This window comes from Sinohyriopsis cumingii, chromosome 6 (genome assembly GCF_028554795.1).
Source record: "Sinohyriopsis cumingii isolate HCF-2022 chromosome 6, ASM2855479v2, whole genome shotgun sequence".
Classification (NCBI taxonomy): Eukaryota; Metazoa; Mollusca; class Bivalvia; order Unionida; family Unionidae; genus Sinohyriopsis; species Sinohyriopsis cumingii.
Window position 1 is genome coordinate 106,096,260 of NC_142966.1, and position 27,766 is coordinate 106,124,025.

At 34.2% G+C, this 27,766-nt stretch overlaps 1 protein-coding gene across 7 annotated transcripts in view; it reads right to left on the reverse strand.

Annotated features, from left to right (window-relative positions):
* The window catches only part of LOC149797645 (histidine ammonia-lyase-like), a 101,353-nt gene that overhangs the window by 8,454 nt on the left and 65,133 nt on the right, over positions 1–27,766 (reverse strand). The window contains exons 1-14 of one of the 7 annotated variants that reach the window (XM_089962542.1): positions 13,629–13,713; positions 11,375–11,408; positions 9,392–9,458; positions 8,563–8,593; positions 8,083–8,157; positions 7,163–7,235; positions 5,386–5,452; positions 4,821–4,858; positions 3,765–3,890; positions 3,089–3,228; positions 2,380–2,427; positions 2,028–2,079; positions 1,368–1,463; positions 937–1,032 (exon numbers count right to left, since the gene is read on the reverse strand). In XM_089962542.1, coding sequence (XP_089818668.1) covers positions 937–1,032; positions 1,368–1,463; positions 2,028–2,079; positions 2,380–2,427; positions 3,089–3,228; positions 3,765–3,890; positions 4,821–4,858; positions 5,386–5,452; positions 7,163–7,235; positions 8,083–8,157; positions 8,563–8,593; positions 9,392–9,444 — 895 coding nt within the window. In that variant the 5' untranslated portion in view covers positions 9,445–9,458; positions 11,375–11,408; positions 13,629–13,713. Of the gene's footprint in view, positions 1–936; positions 1,033–1,367; positions 1,464–2,027; positions 2,080–2,379; positions 2,428–3,088; positions 3,229–3,764; positions 3,891–4,820; positions 4,859–5,385; positions 7,236–8,082; positions 8,158–8,562; positions 8,620–9,391; positions 9,459–11,374; positions 11,409–13,501; positions 13,714–27,766 lie in introns of those variants that run through there. The other 6 variants (XM_089962541.1, XM_089962543.1, XM_089962544.1 and 3 more) reach the window with 6 other exon arrangements.

The following is a 27,766-nucleotide window of genomic DNA, read 5'->3' on the forward strand; positions in this document are numbered from 1 at the left end:
GAGAGGTATGTCGCTGAAAAGAGAACAAACAAGGCACAAACAGGAAAATAAAAAATAAACAAGCAGCAGAAACTGAGCAACTCATGTTAAGCAAAGGGATATTACATCTTTCTTGTATTCTTGGTTAATCTTAGTGAAACGTTTAACACAATATTGGCAATATATGAAAAGGATATTGGAGGTAAATACGTTTTCAAGGGCAATAAACATTCAGATTAGTATAACGTAGATAGATTTGTTTTGTGCCAAGCAAATATCAAGATTACAGGTATAGTTATGACCCCATATGAGAGGTTCCTACTTGCACAACTTGCGGATATATATATATATATATATATATATATATATATATATATATATATATATATATATATATATATATATATATATATATATATATATATATGAAATTGTATTTTTTAACTACTAGTTGAACTGTTAACAGTTGAAATTATAGACTCTAAAACTGATATGGCATCCTAAAATATGTCAAAGGTATTTTGGCAGAGAAATATAAACGCCCTTCAACCACATTTGATAGTTAATTGAGTGTAAATTGTAATCAGTGTTTACTGAAGTGACTTATCATTTATCAGTTGTTCATTGGCATTCAAAAAATCTCTTTATTCATTTCAACATTTAGCCTTTGTGTTTAATTAATTACAAATTAAATCTCTAATTGTTCCTGATCGCAAATTTAATTGTTCGTGTTGATTTTTACACACTATAAATAATAGCATTGTCAGTACAATGTACAATAACACAAATTAGGGGTAGTTTATAATCGTTTGTAAAAGAACTTCCATGATATCAGTGGACACGTGTAATAAAATCAGTATCGAAACTGAAATATGGAAAACGCAGTCAAAATATAGGTCATGAGAAGCAAAGCGTGCCAACTCTTTCTCTTCAAAGTCTTCATAGAGGCTTACTAACCTGCAATTTCAGAAGGATGAATCTCGGAGTCTAGAATCGAGCGTAATCTTGCAGCCACCTCTATCTGTCCCTTGTGAGGTCTCACTCTATGGATATCTACGAAAAAATATTTAACTATTGATCACTTTAAGAATCTGACAGTGCTAAAACTTGTCAGTCTGTTTTTTAAACATACATAACACAGCGAAATTAAACATTGTTGCACAATTTTTGAAAATGTTATAGGCTGCACTAAATATATACTTGCATATTTGCCAATATAGTATTACGAATTATTTGATTAATTTGGGCCTGTCAGTAATTATCTTTGAATTGTAATTTAGGACAGGTACTCGTCAAATTTCTGTCCGTCGACCACATCTTGTTTGGAGATATGAACACACAAAAGTACCCACACTATGTATCTCTGTGTATATTGACTGAACACGTACTGCTATCAAAGGCGCGAGTAGTCCCCTTCAAGGCTTCAAGGGTGAGAGCGGTAATAACATCTGCCTGCCGACATATAGCTTGTGATCTTTCAACACCTGTTTGTTAAATAAATGGTTTCAAATTCATTGTTTCACATTGCTGATTATAATACAATGCATATAAGCAAACGATAAATTAAAAGAAAAGAAATCAACATTGATTGGCAAATGTAAAAAGGAATTTCAAACTGTTTCAGTACTTGTAGCAGCAGCATGCGAAGCTATTATTTAATCATTGCTATCAGCAACGAAAATCAATAAGGAAAAAGGTAATAATACATAACTTTATTATCAAGATTGACTTAGGTTTACTCAATTGACCTTAATCTCACATCTTGATTGATCTTTACACAATCGTTTCTATTTCTTAGTGGATATTCCATCTTTTCATCTTCAAGACGAAGGTTTCGGGTGAACAGGTTAAAATATTGATACAAAAATCACATTTTAATGTTAATATGATTGCGACATATAGGAAAGTAACAATAGTTACTGCGTACATAATTCCGACGCCGATATCAATCGTAAATTCTCCTTACAAGCCAACTCATTGTTATATCGAATGTTTGGAGCATGCCTCTATTCAGTAAATAAGGTGTAATAAATTGGGATGGCACTTACATTCTGCTCCTAAGGACGTGATCAGCTGTGTTCCATTGATCAGCGCCAGGCCCTTTATTAAAGAAACTATAATGAGGCTCACGTCCTTACATAGAATCCATCAGCCTCGTCTTATTAACAGTGACATCGAATTTTTCATACTTTACAAGAGAAACCAACCGTCTATATCATTTTTCAAGGACTCAACTTAAAAGTCTCATACATCATTATTAATATTTTAGTATTAATTTCTAACTTCTGAATGTGCAAACACAATTTTAGAAATACTGATTAGTATTTCTTCTATATTTTTTAAAAATCTAAATAGTTTCTGAGTAATTAATCATAATAACTAGCTCTGCACAGATCTTACCTCCTTTGGCCCGAGCTTGATCGGCTCTATGTTGTTAGACTCAAGAACCTTGTGAATAGAAAATGCATATATATATATATATATATATATATATATATATATATATATATATATATATATATATATGAATGACCTGTAATATTTTATTTCTAACCATGAGATTAAGGGTGATCTCTTGATACCGAGTGAATCTGTATTGTAATAGGGCAAACGTAACTTAAAGAGTTAAAATAACATCAAAAAATATAAACCGTTGTCATCAATGACTGTGTGTTAATTATCTGGATGTTCACTCTGTTGTTGATTTCAATTTTCTGCAACAGTGAGGGCAATAAAGTGTAAACCTTTCAAAACGTATGTGTTTTTCATCGTACGTAAAGCAAAACATACCGAAATGAATGAATGTTAATATGATTTAATAGATAACAATGTAAGTATATTAAGCATCGAACATTTAGGTCATTTATCATGATACAATATTTGCAACAATACATAATGAAAACGCAATCTTCTGTTGATAATTTTCTCATCGATTTCAATAGCGAAGAAGAATCGTTTTGCACATCATATCTGCAATCTTCAAGGGCTACCATTTACAACACAAGAAACAAAGACAGAACAACGAATCATTAAGTCCTGCAAAACATTTAATAAGATAATGTAATTAGCTATCACATGGATACACGTAAAAATTGCTAATCGAACATACATGCTTTGCCGCATCCCAACCGTTTCGCGGGCTCCACATCTTCCCTTCTCCCATCATTCCAAGTGCAAGATGCGCAAGTGGGGCTAGATCCCCGCTAGCTCCTACAGTACCCTTCTCTGGGATCCAAGGCAGACAGGAGGCTATACAGTACACAAGAAATATATATATATATATATATATATATATATATATATATATATATATATATATATATATATATATATATATATATATATATATATAGATATATATATATATATATATATATATCCTTCTTCTTAATGTTAGAGATATATTGAAAATCAGATGGAATATATAGATGTATATCGTAACTAAAATATTCCATAAAAGATTATTTCTAGGCGGACTGGTGGGCTATCGGGTATAGGTTTTGTAGGAAATATGGCATTTGTTTGAAGACATGAGAATACATAGTTTGATGGTCCAGTATATATCCTTAAAACTGAAGGTGGTTAGAGAGCTAGAATTCATTGACTTAAGTATGCAGGATACCAAAATTAAAAACGTTATGGTATTCTTGCACAACATAAATTTAATACTTTATGAATATATTCCGCAAGCGTATAGAGCTAAAGGAAAATATTTACTTAAGAGTTTACTTTGTCATGACATGAATACAAAATGTGAAAGTAAAACACAATGCTGGTTTTAATACCATTAAACGCATCAATGTATTTCTTGAGATTGGTAAGCGATATGCCACTGTGGCCCTTCGCCAAGATATTGATTCTTGCTGCCATCAACATGCGAGTCCTTTCCGGAGTTAATGGGTTACCCACGCCTACAAATATTATTAATAATTAGAAAATAAAGTAAACAGTTAATGACTAAAATCAAGGAAAAAATTTTCATTAACATACCACAAACTAAATCAATTTAAATATAGGACTTTGTTCAGAAAAGTGTTACTCTTAAATTTATTATTCGAAAAGAAAAGGATAACTTATCAAGCATTTAAAAACAACAGTATTCTTTGAAAATTACATTATTTGTTCATCCAAAAATAACTGTCTCTTATTACATGTGTAAGCCATTCATAAAGTTTGGTCAAGGTAAGTCGAATAGAACTAATGCTTTTGTATGGAAACGACTTTCTGGCGATTGATCCCAACATTCGTTACACTTTTAGCTAACTCATACTCAATGTTTGTGAAGGTATATCATCTGGAACTAACATTATAGTGTCTCAATCATATTTACTCCGAATAAACCCAATTCTTCCTTGCCCCTAGGGCCAGACACCACCACATATTTCTAACTATATATGTTGGAGAACTCGTGTTATTGTGGAGAAACAATACTGTTGCCATGACTTTCAACTTTGAATTTGGAAATTGAAACAGATATAGAACCTCCTTACCTCAATGTAAGCTCCCAACATGGGTTGATGATTACAGGTGGTGGGCAGCTCGAGTTTGTCTGCACAAATTGCTTAACAGCTGATGAATGGATAAAATAACGAAGACCGCCCTCTGCGAGTATACATAAATAAGGTTTTCTTATGCAGCAAGAGTATCTCTTCTAATTTTGCGGAAAGTGTTGTGGTTCTTAAGAACGATCTGTTCCAAAACTCAACCATTTGTTTAAATTTGGAGCATAAATTTACTTATTTGCTGATTTAATTTTCTATTTAAATATATGATGGACTGTATTCTATTTATCTACAAAACTATTGTCAACAATATTTACATGGCAAATATTGCAATTGTACCTGAAGCATGAGATCGAATCAGGTTTTCCTGTAGCTCTCTGAAATAGAAACTGTAAATATTAATAGCTTGCCTGTTCGTCCCATTTTGAAACATACATAATGTTACATTGTGATATTAAACATTCCTCAGAAATTTGCTAGGATTATGAAGTTTATTACATTGAAAAGTCCTTAATCGTTAAACATATTTTTGAAAGACTGGATTTGACCACCCAAAATGTTCAGCTACCTTAGATAGCACAGTCAAGATGTATTTAACTATCCCCAATTCGTTTCATAAGCAATGCAATACAAATTTATTTTGTACATGTTTCATCGTCATAGTAAGTGAAGAAATGTGATTGTCCACGTTTGGAAACCTCGATACAGCAATTTCGCTGCAGGAAGAATATTTATCGAATACGCATAACGCAAGGTCGTCTATTGCTGATAGCAAATCATAAATTATGAAGCACATATCAGATCTTGAAAAGTAATATACTGAAAGAACATCAGATGACTGAATGCAGTAATATACTTCCGTCAAAGTCTCGACGCCTTCTTTCGTTATCAAGATTAAACTTACGCCAGTTTATCCATGCTGATGACAGTGTCGGCGAACTTTCCAAATCCGGTAGTAATGCCATATACACCTGAGGAACACATATTAAAATGCACTGATTTGACGATTTCAGCCTATACCTTATATGAGAATTTTATGTTCTTTAAGTTGTAAACATTTGGGTATATTTTAATTACCACTGCAAATGCATGTATTTCCCTGCGAATCAGGAAAATTACTCAGCTAAAACTCATGACGGGTCTGTACAGGAAAGAAAATACTGTCAACTGTCGTAGCAGCAACATACACTACAAGGAATATTCGGGTCCTTACAATAAACTATGGGGATAAAAGTGTTCGATGGTGAATTTAATATGTTAATGGGATATTCAGCTGTCAACTTTACAGTACAATTCTGGATACAAATATATAATAAACGTGAAGCTATAGACTCAACAAGGTATAGCAAGGATTATATATATCTGTGCATATGAAAGGAGATATAACGATGGAAAAATAAGGCACGTTAAAATTCATAATATGACAGTGAAGGAAGGAAAAATATGCTGCAAAGATAAAATAAAACAGGTAAGATATACTGGTTCAATTTAGTATATAATGTTACCTGGAGATTTCAATTACAACCTCAGAAATTGTATAGGGAGCAGAACAATTCAGATATATAATATTTGTCAATAAAATGAACCAGATTGAATCTGGAAAAGTCAGTCCTGATTCTACATTTAAGTCTGGATAGAATCAGGACAACAGTGCACGACTGGTTACTGCTTTTTTTACGATGGTATCATCGATTACGTTTAATCCATATGACATACATATATTCAGCTCATAAAAACAGGCATTGGTCCAGAAATTCGTGTTCCGGGAAGGAAGCCTCCTTCGGAAAAAAACCTAACTAAAGAAAAGTGTAGAAGGTATTAAAAGAGTTTCCTGATAGTTTATTTAACCATTTAATGACTAAATGTTGTAGTGAATGGAATAATTTGCATTAGAAATTACATGATAAACGGCTTCTATAACGTCACAAAAGTGCATAATTTTTCGATTAGAAAATTCGTGTCAAACATGTATTGCAATTTTAAGGTATGATATCATGGATGGTTTTAAAAAACATATCATGTCATGGGATCTCTCTCTCTCTCTCTCTCTCTCTCTCTCTCTCTCTCTATATATATATATATATATATATATATATATATATATATATATATATATATGCCAGTATTGACATTTCGTGGGATGTAACTTTTTATCGGAATATATCGGAGGACAGTGTAAACTTGTAAACATCTTATTTGTAGAATTATAATTATTAAATGTATAGGAAAACATGTGCGAGGAGGAAACGTAAACCAATAAAATTATGTACATAGGATCGTCTGATGTTTAAAAGCAATAACTAAAGTTCGATGACTCCTCCAATTTACATTGAAGGTCTTTAAAGTGAGATGCTTGTATGTTACTAAGACAAAATGGCCGAAAATACACATGGTCAATATAATGATGGTTGCCTTAACTGATTTTTATATAATGCATGAGCACTGTTTTAGATTAATGACCTGCATAATTAAAAATTGATGTATGCACTTTGAAAATCTTGCTCAAAATGTCACTATTTCAACAGGTACAAATGTGTTCAAGCTGATATGGGGCGATTATTATCATAAGAAAAAACAGTTAATGTCTCTAAAATTTGCAAAGAAATTGTGAAAAAATGAATATACTCTTCCTGATCATAAGCCTAATTTATTGCCTAAGAAAATGTTAAAAAAGAGCGTACGTTTCTTGTTTTCGACTATATCATCCACCAAATCTCTAGCCTTTATTACATTCTGCTCTGCTTCAGGGGTCAGCTGAAAAATGAAAGCGACGTGCCTGATTAAGATTGATATATGTATATTTGTATTAACTTAAATGTATCGCGTTTGTACACGCCATCCATCTAACTAGCCTAAGCGCTTTCTACTCTAGAGGAGTCTTTTTCAAAGACAAATACAAAACATAAACAAGAAAAACAAATAAAACAAAAAAACAATTGTGTTTGCAACAGTTTACATGGCTGTTTCTACATGAATTAAACCTTTAAATGTAATATGTATGTATATATATATATATATATATATATATATATATATATATATATATATATATATATATATATATATATATATATATATATATATATCTGTGTGTGTGTGTGTGTGTGTGTGTGTGTGTTTACTTTAACAGTTGCATACAACTTTTGAATATGAGCCAAACGAACAACCTAATTGTTCAAAAATTAAGCATATGTGATCGACGGGTCAATTTACAAAGTTTCTGATTATAAGCTGGATATTGAGGAGAGTAAAGTTTCTAATGACTAATGCTGATAACAATATTGTGTTCGAGAATTTGAGGAGGTCAGTGCGTTTGCTTTTAGTGTTGGAAATTTAGTTTTACGTGTCCATGTAAAATACATTTAACAGGACTATAACTTGGATTTGAGGATTTTGAAGACTTTGAAAAAGAATGCTTTTCTCTGCGGAACAAGACAGATGATACATTACTAAGTCACAATGGTACTGGCATTTCTGAGAATTTTCAATTTTGCATTTAACAAAAGTTTTTTTCATAGATATCACAGCCTCTGATGTTGATCTTTTACACGAAGAATCACTAACATATTTAATTATATTTCAATGAATATGACATTCTTACCGCAATTTTGTAAATTCCTTTGCCAAGTTTCACCAATTCACTGGTGTTTAATGAGTTGCCATCAAGATATATGATCTATAAATATAGAAAATATCATCGAGATTAACTTGAAGACAAAGCACGAATATAGAATATCTAAAATATAGATGTGCAATTCATTCACAATGGTAGAAAAAAATAATAAATTGACACCGAATTATTTCGTCCAATGCATAAAGCTACGAGCCTATAAACACCGAATCCAGACTTAAGTCAGTGCTTTAAACTTACTATAATTCTGAAACAGTAAGAAACAATTTTAATCTTCTACTTGCCTGTGTATATATTTCTGTAATGCGAATTTTGGCATATCGTTGGGAGTGGACAGAAAACAACACCTTAAATTCTCTCTACTTATAAATGCAAAAAACTGTCCACACGTTTTTTATTACACCTTAAATTAATATTCTATATCTCAACAATATTATGCTGAAACTTTACCTCATTAGGAAACACAATGCTGTCGTTCTGTCTGGCTTGCTAAGGAAAATACACTGTCTGTTTCCGGTCATGAAGAAGATATTGTAAAAGAAAAGTCAATTTAACTGACATTTATGTCCTTTAAGCTAGTATCCACGCGATTTCCTATTTTCCATCTCATTTTTCACACAATTTATTGCCAAACAGTTCATTCATTAGTGTCACATTCTTTTTGTCAATCAACCATATATGCTACAACTATGTTTGGACGTTAGTTAGTGTATATAAATGGGACTGTTTCCGAACTTCAAGCGAGTTGATGCAGTATATATAAAGCTGGACTTTATATTATTTCTCACAATGTAGTTTCAATATATAAAATGCATTGCGCGTGTACTTCCAAAGATGCAATTACACTATATAGTATGTGTTCCTAAAATCGAAAGGTTTCATCCTGTGCCCTAAGTAAAAGCCATGCATAAAGTGTGGCAAGTGTACATAGTGAAAAGCTCTAATTAATGTGAGGAAACGAAAAGGGCAACATATGGTCGAGTATGCGTGTGCAATACATGGCATAAATTATTGTCGTAAAAGAGTTCCTTCAACTTGGTGGCTGAAGTTCCAATCCACTATTGATTATTTTCCATTTCTGAATACAGACAAACAGACATGCAAACACTCCTCACCAAATTTTCTCTTATTTATTTGTCTGATTCAGGTAGTTAACAACATCTAGTATGATGTGAAAAAGAAAATTTCCGTTGTTTTCGTTTGCGGAGGTTTTATATTTTTGTAAGGATGTGCCTCTGATCTAAAGATACCTTATACATTATTAAATTATAAAGGATACGATTTTTCCATCGGGAGGCCTGTCCCTGGAAGCCCCGTAGATTGACTTGCCATTTCACTGTTCTATCCTGAAAAATATTATCTGTTCAATACAACTGTAAGTTAGATATAATATTTTGTATGTCTATAACGTGTGCTTCATTTTCACTTCACGATTATAGATGCAATGGTCATTCTTTTAAAACAAAAGTCATATTAGAAAGTAAATTTTGTCGACGATGTGGGTTTATACTTTAAGATAATGTCATTCGGTTTGTAAGCATGTTTCATTTTAAAACTTCGACGATTTCTGATTGATTAGCTGCTAAATAATCCGTGAAGTATTTGACTATTTTGGCAGGTTAGAATGGTCTGGAAATGAACGAATGACCCTCATCGTGGCTCTGTTATTGCGTCGTTGTTTTTATATAAGGAATTTCACCTTTTAAGTATTAATTCCTATATTTAGATCTGAAGTAGAGTCAGTCATTTTTGTTGCGTTCAATTATTATTCCTTTAAATGATTTACTTATTTAAATTATTCGTTGGAATAATAACGTGCTCATAGACTATATGATAAAACGAATATTCTTGACTTAAGTTTAATTCATTAAAGACCTTTTGGATTATATGATTGAGACACGTCAAGACTGTCTCAACACTATTCAAAGCTAATACAACATCAGAACAATATTTTGAAACACCACTGGAACACATTTGAAATACTCTATACTTTTGGACTTGGGATATACTTTTGAGGATTAGTTGTGATTTAATTCACAAATACTTAGTTTGTTTACAGTTCAGATTGTCCTACATCCACGATTGAGCCAGCTCCACGCGAAACCGAATCATCTCAATATAAAAACGAAGAGTTGCTTCGTTTGATCGTTTAATCGTTTTGAATACCGTGTACAATACAAGAGCAAGGTTCACCGACTAACTGCCTGAGGCTGAGAAGAAGCGTCTGTTGTTTAATATGTTTACTGTTGCCATGAGTTTTCTAAGAACTAAATTCTAAAAGAATTCAATAGCTTGATAAATCAACCAAAAATAATTAGAATAGCGTTCACCCCAATACCACGTTTCATTCCTATCATATTTGTGATAATGATATGCCGCCATCCACGATCCCACCTCCGCGAGTTTACAAACAAAAGACTGAATCTGCTAATTATTGTAAGATATTATTCTTCTATAATCAGTGAGTCAACTTCTTAATTTTACAGCCATGTTTTGCAATGCTGATGCACACTTGTTTATTCATAAATGTTATAAATATACCTTTGTGACTATGAATAGTAATGTGCACGTTTGACAGTTCTGAGTCAGTTTGAGCATGTATGAAAAATAACTTTTACTCATACGTTATTTACATTTGTTTCAGAGAATAATAATAATAATAATAATAATAATAATACTAATAATATAATGATGATGATAAAACTAATACAAATATTACTACTACTACTAATAATAATGCATATGAGATAGATAGATAGATAGATACAGTCAAAAACTATTGAGCATTAGTACATAACTTTCATAAAATTGTTAAAGGTCTGTCACTAAGGAAGATGTGACAAATGCTGAAAACATGTAATATATATTTGGCATGGAAATTAACCAATTTAATTAACTCTGGTCATAAATGAAATGTTCAACTGTTTTGACCAGGATAACAATTTTTACTCCAGTGTCAGCATACTATCTCTATCGATATTTATATACTCTTCTCGTTTCTTTTTTATCGTGATACGTGGTTCGGATGTAGACATTAGTGGTAATAGATTAAGGAAAGTCTTTTTCGTTCGAAAAAATACTGTTTTTGGTGCAATTGTCTGTTTTGTGTAAATTGCACATTCAGTAAGCAGGCATCAATGCTGTCCTGAAAATAAAGTCTGTAGTCCATCACCCCTTAGTTTGTTTACAGTTCAGATTGTCCTACAATAGAAGATAACCATTGACAAAACTTATCTGTAATTTTGTATATTTTGTAACATACCTTTTTTGTTTCGGACACAGTGGAAACTGTAGCACTGTAAAGGAAAATGTACATAGAGAAAATACTTGTTACCATAAAATTCAACAACACCGGGACTATAGGTACTATTCAAATTAAAAGATTGATATTCCTTACCCCAAGATAAATGTTTTTTCTTCAACCAATATGTTGTTTTTTTCATCTTCAATTAAAAAGAATATTATCTTTCCAAACGCTATCGTAACAACTGGCAAAAACATCTCCTCTTCTGATTTGTTTATAGTAAATATCACATTATATCCAGCATATCAGCTGAACAACACAAGTACTTTGGTATAAAGAAAAAAAACAACAAATGTTTGTTGGAATAAATGTTATATCCCCACCCTCCTTCAACTATCAAGTAGCTTCAATACAACTAGATTCTTGCACGTATGTGTTCACATAAAACATTATATCCATCATGTTGATTTAGAGGAAATATTTTGATATAAAATTTAAATTAGTTGCAACCCAGTTAGAACAATACTCCTATATCCCAGATCTCCCATAACATAAGATTACATGGAATAATAGTCTCTCTCTCTCTCCCTAAAAGTCCGTACATTTACAACGATTTCTTGCTTGTATCTTACGGTTTTCTTCACAACATTCGCGCCTGAGATCAGCCCTCTGGTTCCAGAATATTTTTAAACAAAAGGCATTGACTCATTTCAAATACAGGTGTGAAAAAAAGTTTTAAAATAGCAAACATATTAGTCCCAAATAACATCGCGACTTTTTTAATGTTTCTGTCGAAAACAGTGGTAAACAGACATTCAGATCATCCCTCACAATATATGTTGCTAGCAAAATCAAATTAATATAGTAACTTCTAAGTATCTGTTTTCATATTTAGTTACATATCTAAATGGTTTATCTCTTGGCTGGTATGCATTTCTTATGCTATCAGAACTGACAATACCTTATGTAAAATGTTATTCAATACGATTTTCTTGTTTCAAGGCAAAGTAAGCAACACTCGCGACGGTAACCAAACCATGCGTGTTGCAAGGGATTTAATAGCAGATCCCATCACACCATAATTACATGACAAGTCATTAACATCTAAAGGAGTGCGGTTCTAACGATTTGTTTCTAGTCATCAACTCAAATTTCAGTCTGAATATTATGCATCAGTGGGTATACTTTGAGCTGAATATCATACCTTAATTGGTAAACATTTGGGCGTGCATATTATACGTGATTCGGCATACGTTACATTTATAATATTTTAGTGATTCTAGCCATACATCAATATTTTTGAGATGGTTGGTTGAACGCATTACACTTGTAGTTAATCTAAGTTATGACCGAATCGGATTTCGGGAACATACTGTAAACCCTAAAGACAATTTATTTCTTTTTGGTCAGGACGGTCGATTACGTCGCTTGATATGACAGAATTATATATTTCATTTTATGTTGTTGTTTTATTTATTTTTTTAATTCGTTTAAATTTGTATTTGGCTGTGTGTATGTGTCTGTGCGAAATTACTTTTGTATTGTTTTGTCTCTTTCCTTCTTTAATATAACGTGTGTAGAGTAGTATCAGCAACTCTCGTCTGTTTAATGCTATACTGAAGATTACGTTTTCCAGATAATTGATTCACGGCAATAATAGAGGTTTTTGTTTAATGTTTATAATTCGGAAAATATAGTGGAATTGGTTAAACAAAAGAAGTTCCTTAGAGTAAATTTGTAGATTCTGGAAAAGCATTACACTGAATCAGTAAGGAAGCCTGATGGTTTAGATCTAATAGGCCTCAAATGAGCACCGAGATGATTGATGTTCTATCTATCATTTTGGTGTACGTCCTTATTCATTGTTTTCATCATTGACTTTGCACTAATTTTGACATAAAATTGTTCCAGGGAAAGATTGTAAAATTGTACACATAAATGTGTCAAAATTGTTTGTTCTGTTGTATACCGATGATCGTTTTAGAGAGAGTTCGGACATGTAAACTCAGCAACAATCATATTGAACAAAACTGAAATCAGACCTACTCAAGAAACGACTGCAAAAGACAAAACGAATTCTGCGCAAAGTATTGACTAAATGCGATTATCAGAGGAAGTCAAAATCAAGATTAAAAAAACACTCACCCAAAATAATTGGTTCCTAGTAGAAGGCTTAATGATAGCACAAACACTAGCAATAAGTTCGAATCGTAACAACAGGTATCTAGATTTAAAAGTCACTCACCAGTTTAAGACTTGGTGGTCGCTTTACCTGAATAAATGCAGCAACGTCAATTGTGTTCACATCGAAGTGACTGCGCAATAGACTGAAGTTCGTTTGTTCACTGATAGCTATTATATGCAATGGGTGGAGCTAGCAGTATAGATTGCACCACTCGATTTCCAAACTTCATTATATAACTTCCAATCACACTCGTACCCTAGAGGTAAGAATTAGTCTTCCATTATGAAAGCTTTCGCAATGTCAATCGTACTTATTAGATGTTGCGGTTCACATAATATCTCAATTCATGCTGATTTACATGTAATATAGAAACATCCGGAAGAACGGTACTCTGTCAAACTGTCGAATGGGGCGCTATTGAAGGGGGAAATAACTTACTATTGAAATGAATTAAATAGTAATTTAAAAAAATTAAATCAGAGAGTAAGTTCTTTATGCACCCTCCTGCAACAAAACCTGATATAAAGTGTCAACTATGTTCTTTGTGATAATACTTTGAAAGTCTAGCAAACATATGAGATCGTTAAAATATGATGAAGTAACTAAACCATGCATGTGTAGTTAAAATACTTGAATGAGATAATTCTTGGTGTCTACCATTTTAATGTTTTAATTATATCTATTTTAAAGTTTACGACATGGCTAACACAAAACAATTTCCTGATTTATATAGAATTATCCCATTTATGTGTATCAGTCATGACGATGCTAGATTCAATGATACTGTGATGTTTTTATCATTATTTTTATTAGCATTTTGATCATCGTAATCATTATTGTATGATAATAGATTAATCATCATAATTATTGTTATCATCACGTACGTCTTTGCACATCTTACCCTATGCACGATTAAACTTTAATGTGCCGCTTAGTTTTGTAGTTGTTGTTTTGGAGTAAACGTGCAATCTGTATTTTGTGTTCTTTTTCTCCTTCCTTTGATCACCAACTCTTTCAATTTAACATATTTTAAATATTTCAGCAAACATTTTCTTGTACAATTTAAATACAACTTGTTCTAGAATTTCCTAAGTCCTAGGTGTCATTTCACATTTTAGATATCTAAAGTGGCGTGCTTTATCAAATAGTTTACCCAGAAATAGTGAGACTTCTTGAAAAATAATGAATTCCTTCATTTTGCTAGCAAATATGATCTTTATGAAGCAAGTGCTTCCTTAATGAAGCACGATATACAAATTATTTTGGACCTGTATTTTGGTAGAAAATAACGTTTTGAATAAAACTGCTTTTGATTTGATTAGTAACTCTCCATCTAACTCTAACTTACCAGTTATGGATTTAAAATTAAAATACAAGAATGAAACTGAATTAAGAAAGCTTCAGCTTCAAGATAGAAAATTGCAGCTACAGAAAGAGACAGACGAGAAACGAATGCAACTGAAGAAAGAAGAGAGAGAGAGAGACATACCTGTGCAGTTACAGAAGGTAGACAAGCATGCCATTAGAGAGAGAAGAGAGAGACTAATGCAGTTACAGAAAGAAAAATGAGAATTGCAGCGCCGAAAGAGGAAACAGAGAGAAAGATAAATCGGGGATAGGATAATGCAAATGTAAAGAGAAGAGAAAAAAAGGAAATTTCAATTTGTATTAAAATGACTCTCACTTTTGAAGTTATTAGAACTATCCATTTTCTGTCCCCTTTTAAGGAAAATAAAGTAGATCAATATGTTCTCCTTTTGAGAAACTTGCTGAAATTCTGAAATGGCCAAATGAGCAATGGACCTTTTTATTACAATGTATATTTTTTGGCAAACCTCGTGATACTTACATTTTACTGTCACTTCAGCAGAGTGCTGAACATGATGTGGTTAAGGAATATATTTTGAAGGATTATGGGTAAGTACCTGAGGCATATCGGCACGGTTTTCGGAATTGTAGAAAATCAGCAGACCAAACATATTTCGAATTTATTTTCATGGGGAATATTCTAGAAGGTTTATAAAATCTCAGACAGCTCAACCAGTTGAAAAGTTCAAGAACTGTCACATAGTGACTAACAACTAAATCTCAGACATGTTGAATCCCATACGTCCTATATGCACGTTAGGATTTATCTGATAACTGTGGCCACAATAACAACGATAATTCAGCAAGAAAACGAATACATGCACTTCAGAAGGTTGAGTAACTAATTAAAATATCGTGATTTATGTTTGAACGAGTCGATACATGTTCCAAGTCTGCGACGTTCGATACGAGTTCAGGTGTATTTTATTACACTGACAAAAGATTTAAAAGATATATAAGAGATTATTTGCCTTCAGAGATATAAACAATTTTTTTTAGAATCTTCGAGGAGGTCGTGCTTTATTCAGAAATGAATTTGCCTACTCACGTGAAAATAATTCCAAAGTTTCGGATAGCTTCACAAACAGAGTTAAATATTGCACTGAATCTACATATAAAAATCAACATTAAAGAGGACATGGTTTTTATAACTTGACACACCGGGACGTAGTTTTATTAATAAAGGTATTTAAATTTGCATATGAAAAACCTCTAGTTTACTCAAGAGCCAAACAATCAGAATCAAGTAGCGTAGTCGTATAAATATCCATCTAAAAACATCGAAATTTCCTTACAAATTCGTTCATCAAGAAAACATTTAAACTACATTGATAATTTGAACACGCAATACGGACTGCAACATAAAACTGCAAAGCATTATACCAAAAAAATTATGTAGCAGCAAATCAATTTTCGCGCTTACAATATGTGATCAAAACTAAAATTTCGAACGTTTAAGTAAAACTACTTTTGAATCTTTGTGATGTTGTGTTGTAATGCAACATATACGTATATGACCATTGTACCCACTCCACTGATCTCATACATGCGTATCATTGTTACAAAACGTACCCCAATAAAATTGTTACTTGAATGGACTGGTTGGTTTCTTACTAGAATTTTTATCAGCATTAAAGCTGTTATATTTTGAGATAAAACTGTTGCTAGAAAGTCAGTAATGTTTCAAAATGTTCTATGTTATTATGTTTCACTATAGAGCCACAGCTTGTTGCTTTTCCATATGTTATGTTACTTATTATAAGAGCGTAGACTCCAAACCAAACATTCGGCGGTTATCTTTGGGATACGAATTTCTTTACAATATTTCAGCAGACATTTTGTAAAAATTAAATAAACTTTTTTTTCTAGAACTTCCTAAGACTCGGATGTTATTTCACATTTTAGACATCTAATGTGGCGTACTTTATTGAAACGTCTACCCATAAAAAGACTGGTTGAAAAAGGATGAATTGCTTCATTTTGCCAGCAAATCTGATTTTTTTGATGCAAGTACTTCTTTAACGAAGCAAGAAATAAATTTTATATAGAAATGTTTTGGATCTAAAAGCTTTAGATTTGATTAGCTAGTCTCCATCTAACTCTAACTTACCAGTTATGGATTTAAAATTAAAATACAAGAATGAAACTGAATTAAGAAAGCTCGAGCTTCAAGAAAGAAAAATTGCAGCAACAGAAAGAGACATGCGAGAAACGAATGCAACTGCAGAAAGAGGAGTGAGAGACAATTGCTGTTACAGAAAGAAGAAAAATATGCCATTTGAGAAAGATGAGAGAGACAAATGAAGCAAAGCAAGAAAAATGAGAATTGCAAGCGCCGAAAGAGAAAATAGATGGACAAAGAGTGAATAGGATAATGCAAATATAAAGAGAAAAGTAAGAAACGAAATTTCAACTTAATTTAAAAGGATTAGAGCTGGGAAGTGCAATGCACTCTCTCACTGTTGAAAGTATCAGAACTATCAAGTCTGTGTACCTTTTTAGGGGGAAGAAGTAGATCAATATTTGTTTCCTTTTGTGAAAATTTGAAATAGCCAAAAGAGCACTGGACTCTTTTATTACAATGTATATTTATTGACAAAGCTCGTACTATTTACATTTTACTGTCACTTCAGCAGAGTGCTGAACATGATGTGGTTACGGAATATATCTTGAAGGATTATGAGTTGGTACCTGAGGCATATCGGCAAGGTTTTAGGAATTGTAGAAAACATGCAGAATAAACATATTTCGAATTAATTTTCATGGGGAAAAAGTACGACAATTGTATAGGTAGTGCTCTTCTAAAACGTTTACAAAATCTCAGACAGCTCAACTAGTTGAAAAGTTCAAGAACTGTCACCATAGTGACTAAGACTTACCTAGATGAGCCTACGGTCGATACGTTAGAAAATGCTGCACGCATAGCTGACGAGTATCCTTTAGCTTATACAGTTTATTTTGTCAGTATGTCTTCCACTCAGCAGTGTTCTGGTACAAAACTATTTCAATCTAGCAGAAGTACATACAAACATTATCCTGGTACAACGTTTAGAAATCAAGTTTATGATAAGACTGATCTGAAGTCCTTATCTCTTCCTATGTGTACCTATTGCAAGAAGAAAGGGCACGTTAATTGTGATTGTTAGAAATTAAAAATGTAACATAATCAAGATACGTATTCCAATAGCCCTTATGTCTAAGAGGATGAAGCGACAGTATTACATTTGTTGGTTCAAACATACTTCGATTAGATAGTATTATGGAGAAGTATGAACCATTCATGTCGAATGATTATATATCACTCCAGGCGATTCTGCCAATCCTATCCTAATTAAACTTTTACGAGACACAGGAACTCTCTGAGTCTTTTATTACCAAGTACTTTGTATGATCATTAGAGGCCTTCTTCTAATGAGAGAGTTCCAATTCAAAGAAGCGAGCTCGGCACTTTTTCCTTGGTCTAAAGTTGTCATCAGTTTCATTCTCCGGACCCATCGAAGGCATTTATTTATTACTAGGCAATGACCTAGCTGGAGGTCCTTCGATCTGTTTCAGAGGGCTATTAGTGAGACTAAAGCCACATAAGTACCTGTTTGTTTTTACTGGTTAAAAATGGGTTCCTTATGAGGAAAAGGAGACCACCAGAGTTCCCTGTTGGTGACGAGTGGACAGTGAACTCTCATATTGTAATCTTTAATCGTATAAACAGGAACGTTTTAGAATACGCCATGAAACCCATTTCCCTGGTCATTTAGGGATCAATAAGACTTATCATAAGATCTTAAATTACTTTTTATTAGCTAAAAATTAAAAGTGATGTTTATAAATACTGCAGATCTTGCCACACGTGTCAAATGGTAGGTAATCCCGATAAGAATAGAACTAAATCTCATCTACAACCTGTTCTTGCATCTAACAGAATATAGGTAGATTGTGTCGGTCAATAACCTAAAACCAAGTCAGGTAACCAATATATTTTGACCATGATATGTGCATCTACAAGATTCCCAGAGGCAATTCATTTGAGGAATATTAAAACAAAACAATAGTAAAAGCTTTGATAAAGTTTTTTTTACTAAGTTTGGCCTGCTCAAATCTGTCCACTCGGATCAAGCGTCAAATGTCATGTCCGGAACATTCCAGCAATGGATGCATGAATTAAGCATCCAGCAACTGAAGTCAAAAATTAAATTTAGGTACGACAGAACGACAATATAGAGAACGTTTCAGCCTGTTTATAGAGTTCTGTCTCTCTTGATCAATCTTCAAACTTTTCTTCAGACTAAGTATTATTGTCATTACAGAATTAGAAAGAAAATAAGGGAGTTGAATTACAATATTAGTTCTCCTATGGTGTACAAATATTAGAGGAGAACCAGTATGTACGTATAGAAAATCAGGTTGATCATGCAATCAATTTAGTTACACCTATAACGCACAGTGAGGATATAAGCGATCGAATGCATTAGGACTATATTGGCTTTGGGGTGACAATCTTCGTAGTTTAGAAATTATTTATAATCTCAAGCAGTAATTTCACATGTGCAATAACAAGATAAGAATGAACTAAAACACATATTCCTTGAATGTGAGCACTTGTTTGCAGCTGTTTCCACAAGAGCAAATACAATCTACAATGACGCTGAAATTGTAGATTCCACACCTCTGAAGGAGCATCCGAACATGATGAGTCCTCTCAAACAGAAATGTTTGAAATAGAAATTCAATATTTGCTGTACAATCATTTCATAAAACCGAGTAAAAGTAACTAGAGGTCACTATGTACACTTGTACCAAAACCAGAAAATACTTTCCGCATGTGCACTAACCTATATACAGATGACCATTTTGAATTAAACGGATTCAATTTGTTTGCCAATTACCGAATGATTCATTCATAAAATTGGAAAGGCAAAACATGTCACTAAATGTGACATTGTGAAAAGATTTTGGCAAATTACACTGACGATAAGGGCAAAGAAAAGTTCGTCATTCTTGACTCCAGATTATTATATCAATATAAAGTGACGTATTTTGGAATGATAGGTTCGCCTTGTACATTTCAACGCTTGATGAACATAATTACATCTAGTCTAGATAATTGTGATTCATACGTTGACGACTTCACCATCTACACTGACATCTGGCGAGATCATTTGGAGACTATTTGACAGACTCACCGATACAAATATCTGATATTTAATTTGAGTCAGTTTTGACGTGCTCGAGTTACATATCTACGACATATATTGGGATATGGACAAGTCAGATGCTAAAGTCAAGGCTGTCTCTGAACTTCACGTGCCTATCAGTAAAAAGCAACTCATTTGATTTGTTGGTATGGCTGGATAGTATCGAAAATTTGGTTCAAATTGTTTTTTTTTCTCATTATCAATGATCCCCTGAAAAATGTATTTAGCAAATGTGTTGTCCTGAAAAAGTTCAAATAGTGCGATATTTTTCAGTGTTATTTATTTTTTAGAGTGTATCACTGATATCACAATGGGTATAGCTTATTTCGAGCCATTTCGAAAAGATTGAAAATCAACGATGGATGGACTGGTTGGTTTCTTAGGAGCATTTATATCAACATTAAAGCTGTTATCTTTTGAGCTAAATCTGTTACTAGAAAATGAGTAAAGATTAAAATGTATTCTGTTTATTATATTTCCATTTTGGTCCCACTAGTGCGCACCATTTTCACTGTCTTTCCATTATCATACACATTTTGTGCCAGATGGTACTGAGTAATTCATGGTTATCTCATGCTTTCTCGTCTGTTTATTGTCTGAAAGATAAATATGTACACACCTGGTATTCTAGTGCCTTAATTCCTCTATTAGTACAATTTTCCGGACATAAAAAAAAAATATTTCAAGAGTGAGGTATTTGTAACACTGTACCGTTGTGTGAAAATGTACAGATTCCTTATGTATATATTTATCTTCCATAGTTAAGTCGTCTAGTCTCTTTCTAGACCGTAGTCAAATAGCTAGTGTACATATCCAAGATGTTTGTTATAAAGCCCCCACAACTGACATCAACTAAAATCAGACCGTATGAAATGAGAACCATAGAGAAAGATAGTGTGTGTGTGTGTGTGTGTGTGTGTGTGTGTGTGTTTGTGTGTGTGCATGTGTGTGTGTGTGTACGTGTGTGGCCGGCAAGTGTAAAATTAATTAGGGCAGTTTCAAAGAGATTAAACCGTGCCCTATCACAACTAAGATATTTAAATTTAGGGCAGATTATATAGGCAAGTAAGTCATTCTTTTCCGACTAAATTAATCTTTTAATTCGTACATTGGTGAAACCAGCTAAGGGAGGATAACAGAAGGTTAAGATTATACTCCGAGTGCCCTAACTTGCCTCTCGTAAAACGGGAGTGAAAAAATTATCGTTGACTTTAAAGTTTGATCTGCATACAAAGGCTTCTTAAGGAAGTTTTCCGGGTGGAAGTGGAGGTTTGACGCCTTCAGAGCGGTAACGCGGAAAAAGGTGCAAAAAGCACGAGGAAAACGCCGCTATGACGTCAAAGGTCGAGGTGTAGTGCCTGAAGTAGCACATGACTGTGAGCACATGAAATGCCTGGGGAACACATTAGCTAGGGTAGAGGAGTACCAACGAAGAGAGGTAAATTCCGTTTTTAAGTGCCGTTTTCACCATATGAGTGCTTGTTGCCTGTTTTCATCTACGTTATTGTGTTCATTATATATTGGCTGTTAAATTCGTATGTGTTTCTTCATCTCCTTGGTTTGGAAATAAGAACAATTAGACTTTTTCTCAGCTGTCTTGCTCCACTGTTTTTGAACAAACCGCCATCACGTGATACTCTCCAGTCAACCAGTTTATGCTACGAGGGACCCTCATTAATTGCTTTAAATGATCACTCCTTGGCTGTCCACACTGCATTGTGCTATAGACTAAAGGAACTAGGACTACATTCATCATTACCTAAATGTAAGCAGAAGCGCAAAACGAAACGTTGTTTCAAAGCTGGCCGGCGTTGAACAGGAAGTAGAATTCCAGTTATCTCCTTATTTCGGCTCAACAATTTAAAAAAAGTTCCACCATTAATTTAGATACCCTAATTCAAATCCCAATTAATTCGTCAACCTTTGTCTCAGCTATCCAAGAGATACCTCTGCGTATTGCATTATTCAATGCCCATTCAGTAGGACCACCGGAAAAGAGCACGGAAATTGTTAATTTTATCAACGATCAGAATATTGATTTCTTTTTCCTCATGTAAACATGGCTAAAAAGATTAGGCGATGAGCCAAAGTGTGTGGATCTAACACCCACTGGTTACTCCATCAAGTCGTTCCCCCGTAATTCTCGCGGAGGTGGAATTGCTGTCATCACAAAGACCTCCATGATAAAACGTCTTAACCACACTACAACATTCAATTTCGACCACACATCGTTTGAACTAATCCAAACCACACTCACACTGGAGCAAAGGTCAGTCCATCTTTGCTGCCTATACCGCCCTCCTCCTTGTAGAAAAAACAAGCTGGCTGACTCTCTCTTTTTGAAGCAGTTTCCGAATCTCCTGGACTATGTCAATTCGATAGGTGACAAACTGATTATTCTTGGAGATTTCAACTTTCACTTTGACTGTCCCGGAAAACCAAGTACATCAAAACTCATAGATTCCATTAATGTTTTCAACTTCAAACAGTCCGTTAACCAACCCACCCATAAATATGGTCACATTTTATACTGGATTCTTTATAGACCTGATGATAACATTCTACGGTCCTCCCTGGTATCCCATGAACTTGCATCAGATCACCTCTGCATTATATGCCATCTTGATGTATCAGTCCCTAACCCCCCACCTTTATCTGCTACTAAGAGAAATATCCGTATGATAAATTGAGCCAAACTAATGCACGACATCCAAGCTAACCTAACAACTTGCTTACCTCCTACCGCAGAACAACTTGATAACTGCCTGCGTTCATTGCTTGACAAACATGCACCAGCTACCAAGTGCAAAGTATCAATTCAAAAGTGTTCTTCATGGTATAGCAGTGTTAGGGACCAGCTTCGCACTGCTAAAAGAGACCGCCGTAAAACTGAGAGGCCTTGGCCTTCCACCAGACTCACTATTCATAAGCAAATCTATGAAACCGCTAAGAAGAATGACACAAATATAATCCATGCAGCGAAATCAGCCCACTGTACTACTAAGATCATGGAAAGTTCCAGCTGCAAAGAGCTTTCGAGATTATTAAAAAGCTAATGTCAAGGAACAAATCTACACCACTTGCAACTACCTTCTCTCCAGGTGACCTTCCGGACATGTTTGCAAATTTCTTCCGTGACAAAGTACAAACTATTAGAGATAAGCTTGACACCACAATTTCAATTGACTCGTCGTCACCATACAGATGGGATACAGAATTTGAGCGGCAACCATTACCAGCATTTGAACCTGTTTCTATGGATTTTGTACGTACAATCCTGATGAAAAGTGTACAAAAGTCATGTGAACTTGATCCAGTTCCAACATCACTGCTGCTTGAGTGCTTAGATCCAGTATTGCCTTCACTAACTGATGATATTAATACCTCTCTCTCGTCCGGGGAATTCCCATCATTTTTCAAAACTGCCATTGTAAAGACTCTGCTGAAGAAACCAACACTAGACCATAACGATTTAAAGAACCATCGCCCAGTTTCTAATCTCCCATTCATATAAAAAATCTTAGAAAAGGTTTTTCTATCCCAGCTTGTATCTCATCTAAATTCAAACAGTCTTTTTAGCAATGTAAAATCTGCATATCGCCCTCGCCACAGTACTGAAACTACTCATCTAAAAGTAGTTAATGACATTTCTCTGTGTTGGATAGCGGAAAGATGTCAGTTCTCACACTCCTTGATTTGTCTGCAGCATTTGATACAAAAGACCATGATATATAAATTCACCTCTCCAGCATGTATTTGGCATTCATGATACAGCCTTACTGTGGTTCAAGGGTCAACAGGACACAAATTGTATCTACAAATGGAATAAACTTCAGACACTCTAGCCCAGTTGGTCTATGTTCTGGTGTTCCACATGGGTCTGTTCTTGGACCTGTTCTCTTCATTCTGTACACTCACTCGCTCTCAAGTGTCATAGATCATTATTCAGTGTCTCACCAATTGTACGCTGTGTAGAGAGGTACATTTCTGATGTGAAATCATGGATGACTTGTAACAAGCTGCAGATGAATGATGATAAAACTGAGGCCATTTTGATCACAACACAAAGACTTTCTCATTCACATCCTTTACTTCAAACACTAAATATATGCAACACCAACATTAAATTCACGCAATCAGTATGAAACCTAGGTGTTACTCTGGACAGTACTCTCACATTGCACCAGCATGTCATGAACATATGCATATCTTGAGCTGAGACGCAACAGCTCCATTCGCAAACATTTTTCAGTTGATGCCACTAAAACACTTGTGTGTTCATTAGTATTTTCAAGACTGGACTATTGTAACTCAGTTCGCTCTGGATCATCTCAATATCTGCTCCAGAAACTTCAAAAGGTTCAAAACACAGCTGCTTGGATCATACTTAGAGTACCACGATCAGAGCACACCTCCCCGATACTCTGTACGCTACACTGGCTATCCATTCGATCCAGAATCAAACACAAAATTTGTCATCTGTGCTACGTTTCACTGTCGGACTCTAGTCCAACATATCTATCCGATCTCAGATATGTGTTCACACCAGCAAGATATTCACACTCCTCTTCTGACAATCGTTTACTCATTATTCCCACTATGAAAACAAAGTCATATGGACAGCGTTCTTTTGCATACCAGGACCCAGCAATGTGGAATGAATTGCCCACTGAACACAAAGACACAGTGATTACATTCAAGAGGGCTCTCAAAACTCACTTATTTCAACTGCAAGAACAAACTTAAAGACCTAATAATGTTTCCTACATTGAATATTCTCAGCATGTTTTTTAATGTTTTCTAATTTAATGGTGTTTGTTTCTGTAATCAAACCATTATATGTTTGTTTTATCTTATAGGTGTTGTCTAATGTTGTAAAGCGCTTAGAGCTTCTAAAGATTAGGCGCTATACAATGTCCTCATTTTTATTGTTATTATTTCTCTTCAGACCATTACCTTTATGTGATGACATTTGGCAACTTGTAATAGGTCATCGATTTTAATAATTTGAAAGAGATGTATCTGAGAAATTGTCACGGGAATGATTCAATTCTTTTGTTACATTTTATAAATTGTTATACTTGCCACATTCAGTTATTTATATACTTAGACCGTTGGCAGTGATGACTGAGAGCTCATAGCTATTTAAATTTTAGTTGTCCATCTTTCTTCGGTATTAGCAATAATATCGTTGGAGGCATGTGATAAAACTGGCGGCATCCTCCGGCATTTGAAAGACACACATATATCAGGTTTTGGATCTAAGACTCGTTATAACAAAGGATTTCTAAAATGTCTTTTTCTTCCCTTTTCAAAGCATCAACAATATAAAAATTTTTTTACAGGACACGTTGAATCCCATATGTCCTATCTGCACGTTTGGTTTTATCTGATAACAGTGGCCACAGTAACAACGATAATTCAGCAAGAAAACTAATGCATATATCTCAGAAGTTGAATACTTAATTAAAATATCGTGATTCATCTTCGAACGAGTCAATACATGATCCAAAACTGCGACGTACGATACGAGTTCAGATGTATTTTGTTATACTGACAAAAGGTTAAAAGATATATGCAGTCAAAGAAATAATTTGCCTTCAGAGATAAAAACAAATCCTCGTTAGAATCTTCGGGGAGGTCGTGGTTTATTCAGAGATTAATTTGCCTATCCACTCCACGTTCAAATAATACCAACGTTTCCGATGGCTAAACAAACAGTATCAAATATTGCACTGAAACTACATATAATAATCAGCATTTAAGAGGACGTGGCTTGTATAATTTCACATACCGGGCCGTAGTTTTTAAAGGTAAACGTATTTACGTTTGCATATTAAAATGAACATCAGCTCTCTTGTTTATAATGTTTGATAAAGAGAAAAAGTTATACAGTTAAAGTAAAATAACTTTTTAATATGTGTGATGTTGTGTTGTAATGCAACAAATACGTATATGGCCATATCAACGTGTCCACTGATTTCATACCTCCTTTTCGTTGATAAAAACGTACCTAGTATAACGCTTGTTTGGATGGATTGGTTGGTTTCTTAAGAGCATTTATGTCAACATTAAAGCTGTTTTATTTTGAGCTAAAGCTGTTACTAGAAAATGAGTAAAGATTCAAATGCATTATGTGTTATGATGTTTCACTTTGGTCCCACTAGTACGCACCATTTTCACTGTCTTTCCATTATCATACACATTTTTGGCCAGATGGTACTGACTAATTCATGGTTATCTCACACACTGTTGTATGTTTAATGTCTGAAAGATAAATATCTACACACTTGGTATTCTAGTGCCTTAATTCCTCTATTAGTACAATTTTCCGGACATAACAAAAAACATTTCAAGAGTGAGGTATTTGTAGCACTGTACCGTTGTGTGAAAATGTACAGATTCCTTATGTATATATTTATCTTCCATAGTTAAATCGTCAAGTCTCTTTCTAGACCGTAGTCAAATAGCTAGTGTACATATCCAAGATGTTTGTTGTAAAGCCCCCACAACTGACATCGACTAAAATCAGACCGTGGGAAATGAGAACCAGAGAGAGAGAGAGAGAGAGAGTGTGTGTGTGTGTGTGTGTGTGTGTGTGTGTGTGAGCGCGTGTGTGTGTGTGTGCGTGCGTGTGTGCGTGTGTGCGTGTGTATCCAGAAACTGTTAAAATAATTAAAGCAGTTTCAAAGAGACTAAACCGTATCCTATCACAGCTAAGATATTCAAATTTAGGGCGGATTATATAGGCAAGTAAGTAATTCTTTTCAGACTAAATTCATTTTTTAATTCGTACATGGGTGAAACCAGCCAAGGGAGGATAACAGAAAGTTAAGATTATACTCCAAGTGGCCTAACTTGCCACTTATAAAACTGGAGTGAAAAAATTCTCGTTGCATTTAAGGTTTCATCTGCATACAAAGGCTTCATAAGGAAGCTTTCCGGGTGGAAGTGGAGGTTTGACGCCCAAAGAGCAGGAACGTTGAGAAAGGTACAAAAAGCACGAGAAAAACGCCGCTGTGACGTCAATGGTCGAGGTGTAGCTACTTCGGGCACATGACTGTGAGCACATGAAATGCCTGGAGAACACATTAGCAAGGGTACAGTCAAAACTAAAGTGTTCAAATTTAGGGTGGATTATATAGGCAAGAAAGTCTTTCTTTTCGGACTAAATTCGTAGGTGAGTGAAACTAGTCAAAAGAGGATAACATAAAGTTAAGATTGGATTCCCGGTACCCTAACCTGCCACTCGTAAAAGGGTCGTGAAAAAATTCTCGTTGAATTCGAGTTTAAATCTGCAATCAATGGCTTCTTAAGGAAGCTTTACGGGCGGAAGTGGAGGCTTGAGGCCAACAGAGCGGGAACTTGAAAAAGTTGAAAAAAGCACGATGAAAACGCTGCTGTGACGTCAAAGGTTGAGGTGTAGTACCGGAAGTAGCACATGACTGTGAGCACATGAAATACCTGGAGAATACATTAGCAAGGGAACAGGAGTACCAAATAAGGGAGGGTAAGTAACAGATGAGAACCTAGGTCAACCATCGGAAAGAAAACACTCTCTTTCTCTTAAGACCATTACCTGTATGTGATGACATTTGGCAACATGAAATAGGTCATCGATTGTAATAATTTGAAGGAGATAAATCTGAGAAATTTTCACTGGAA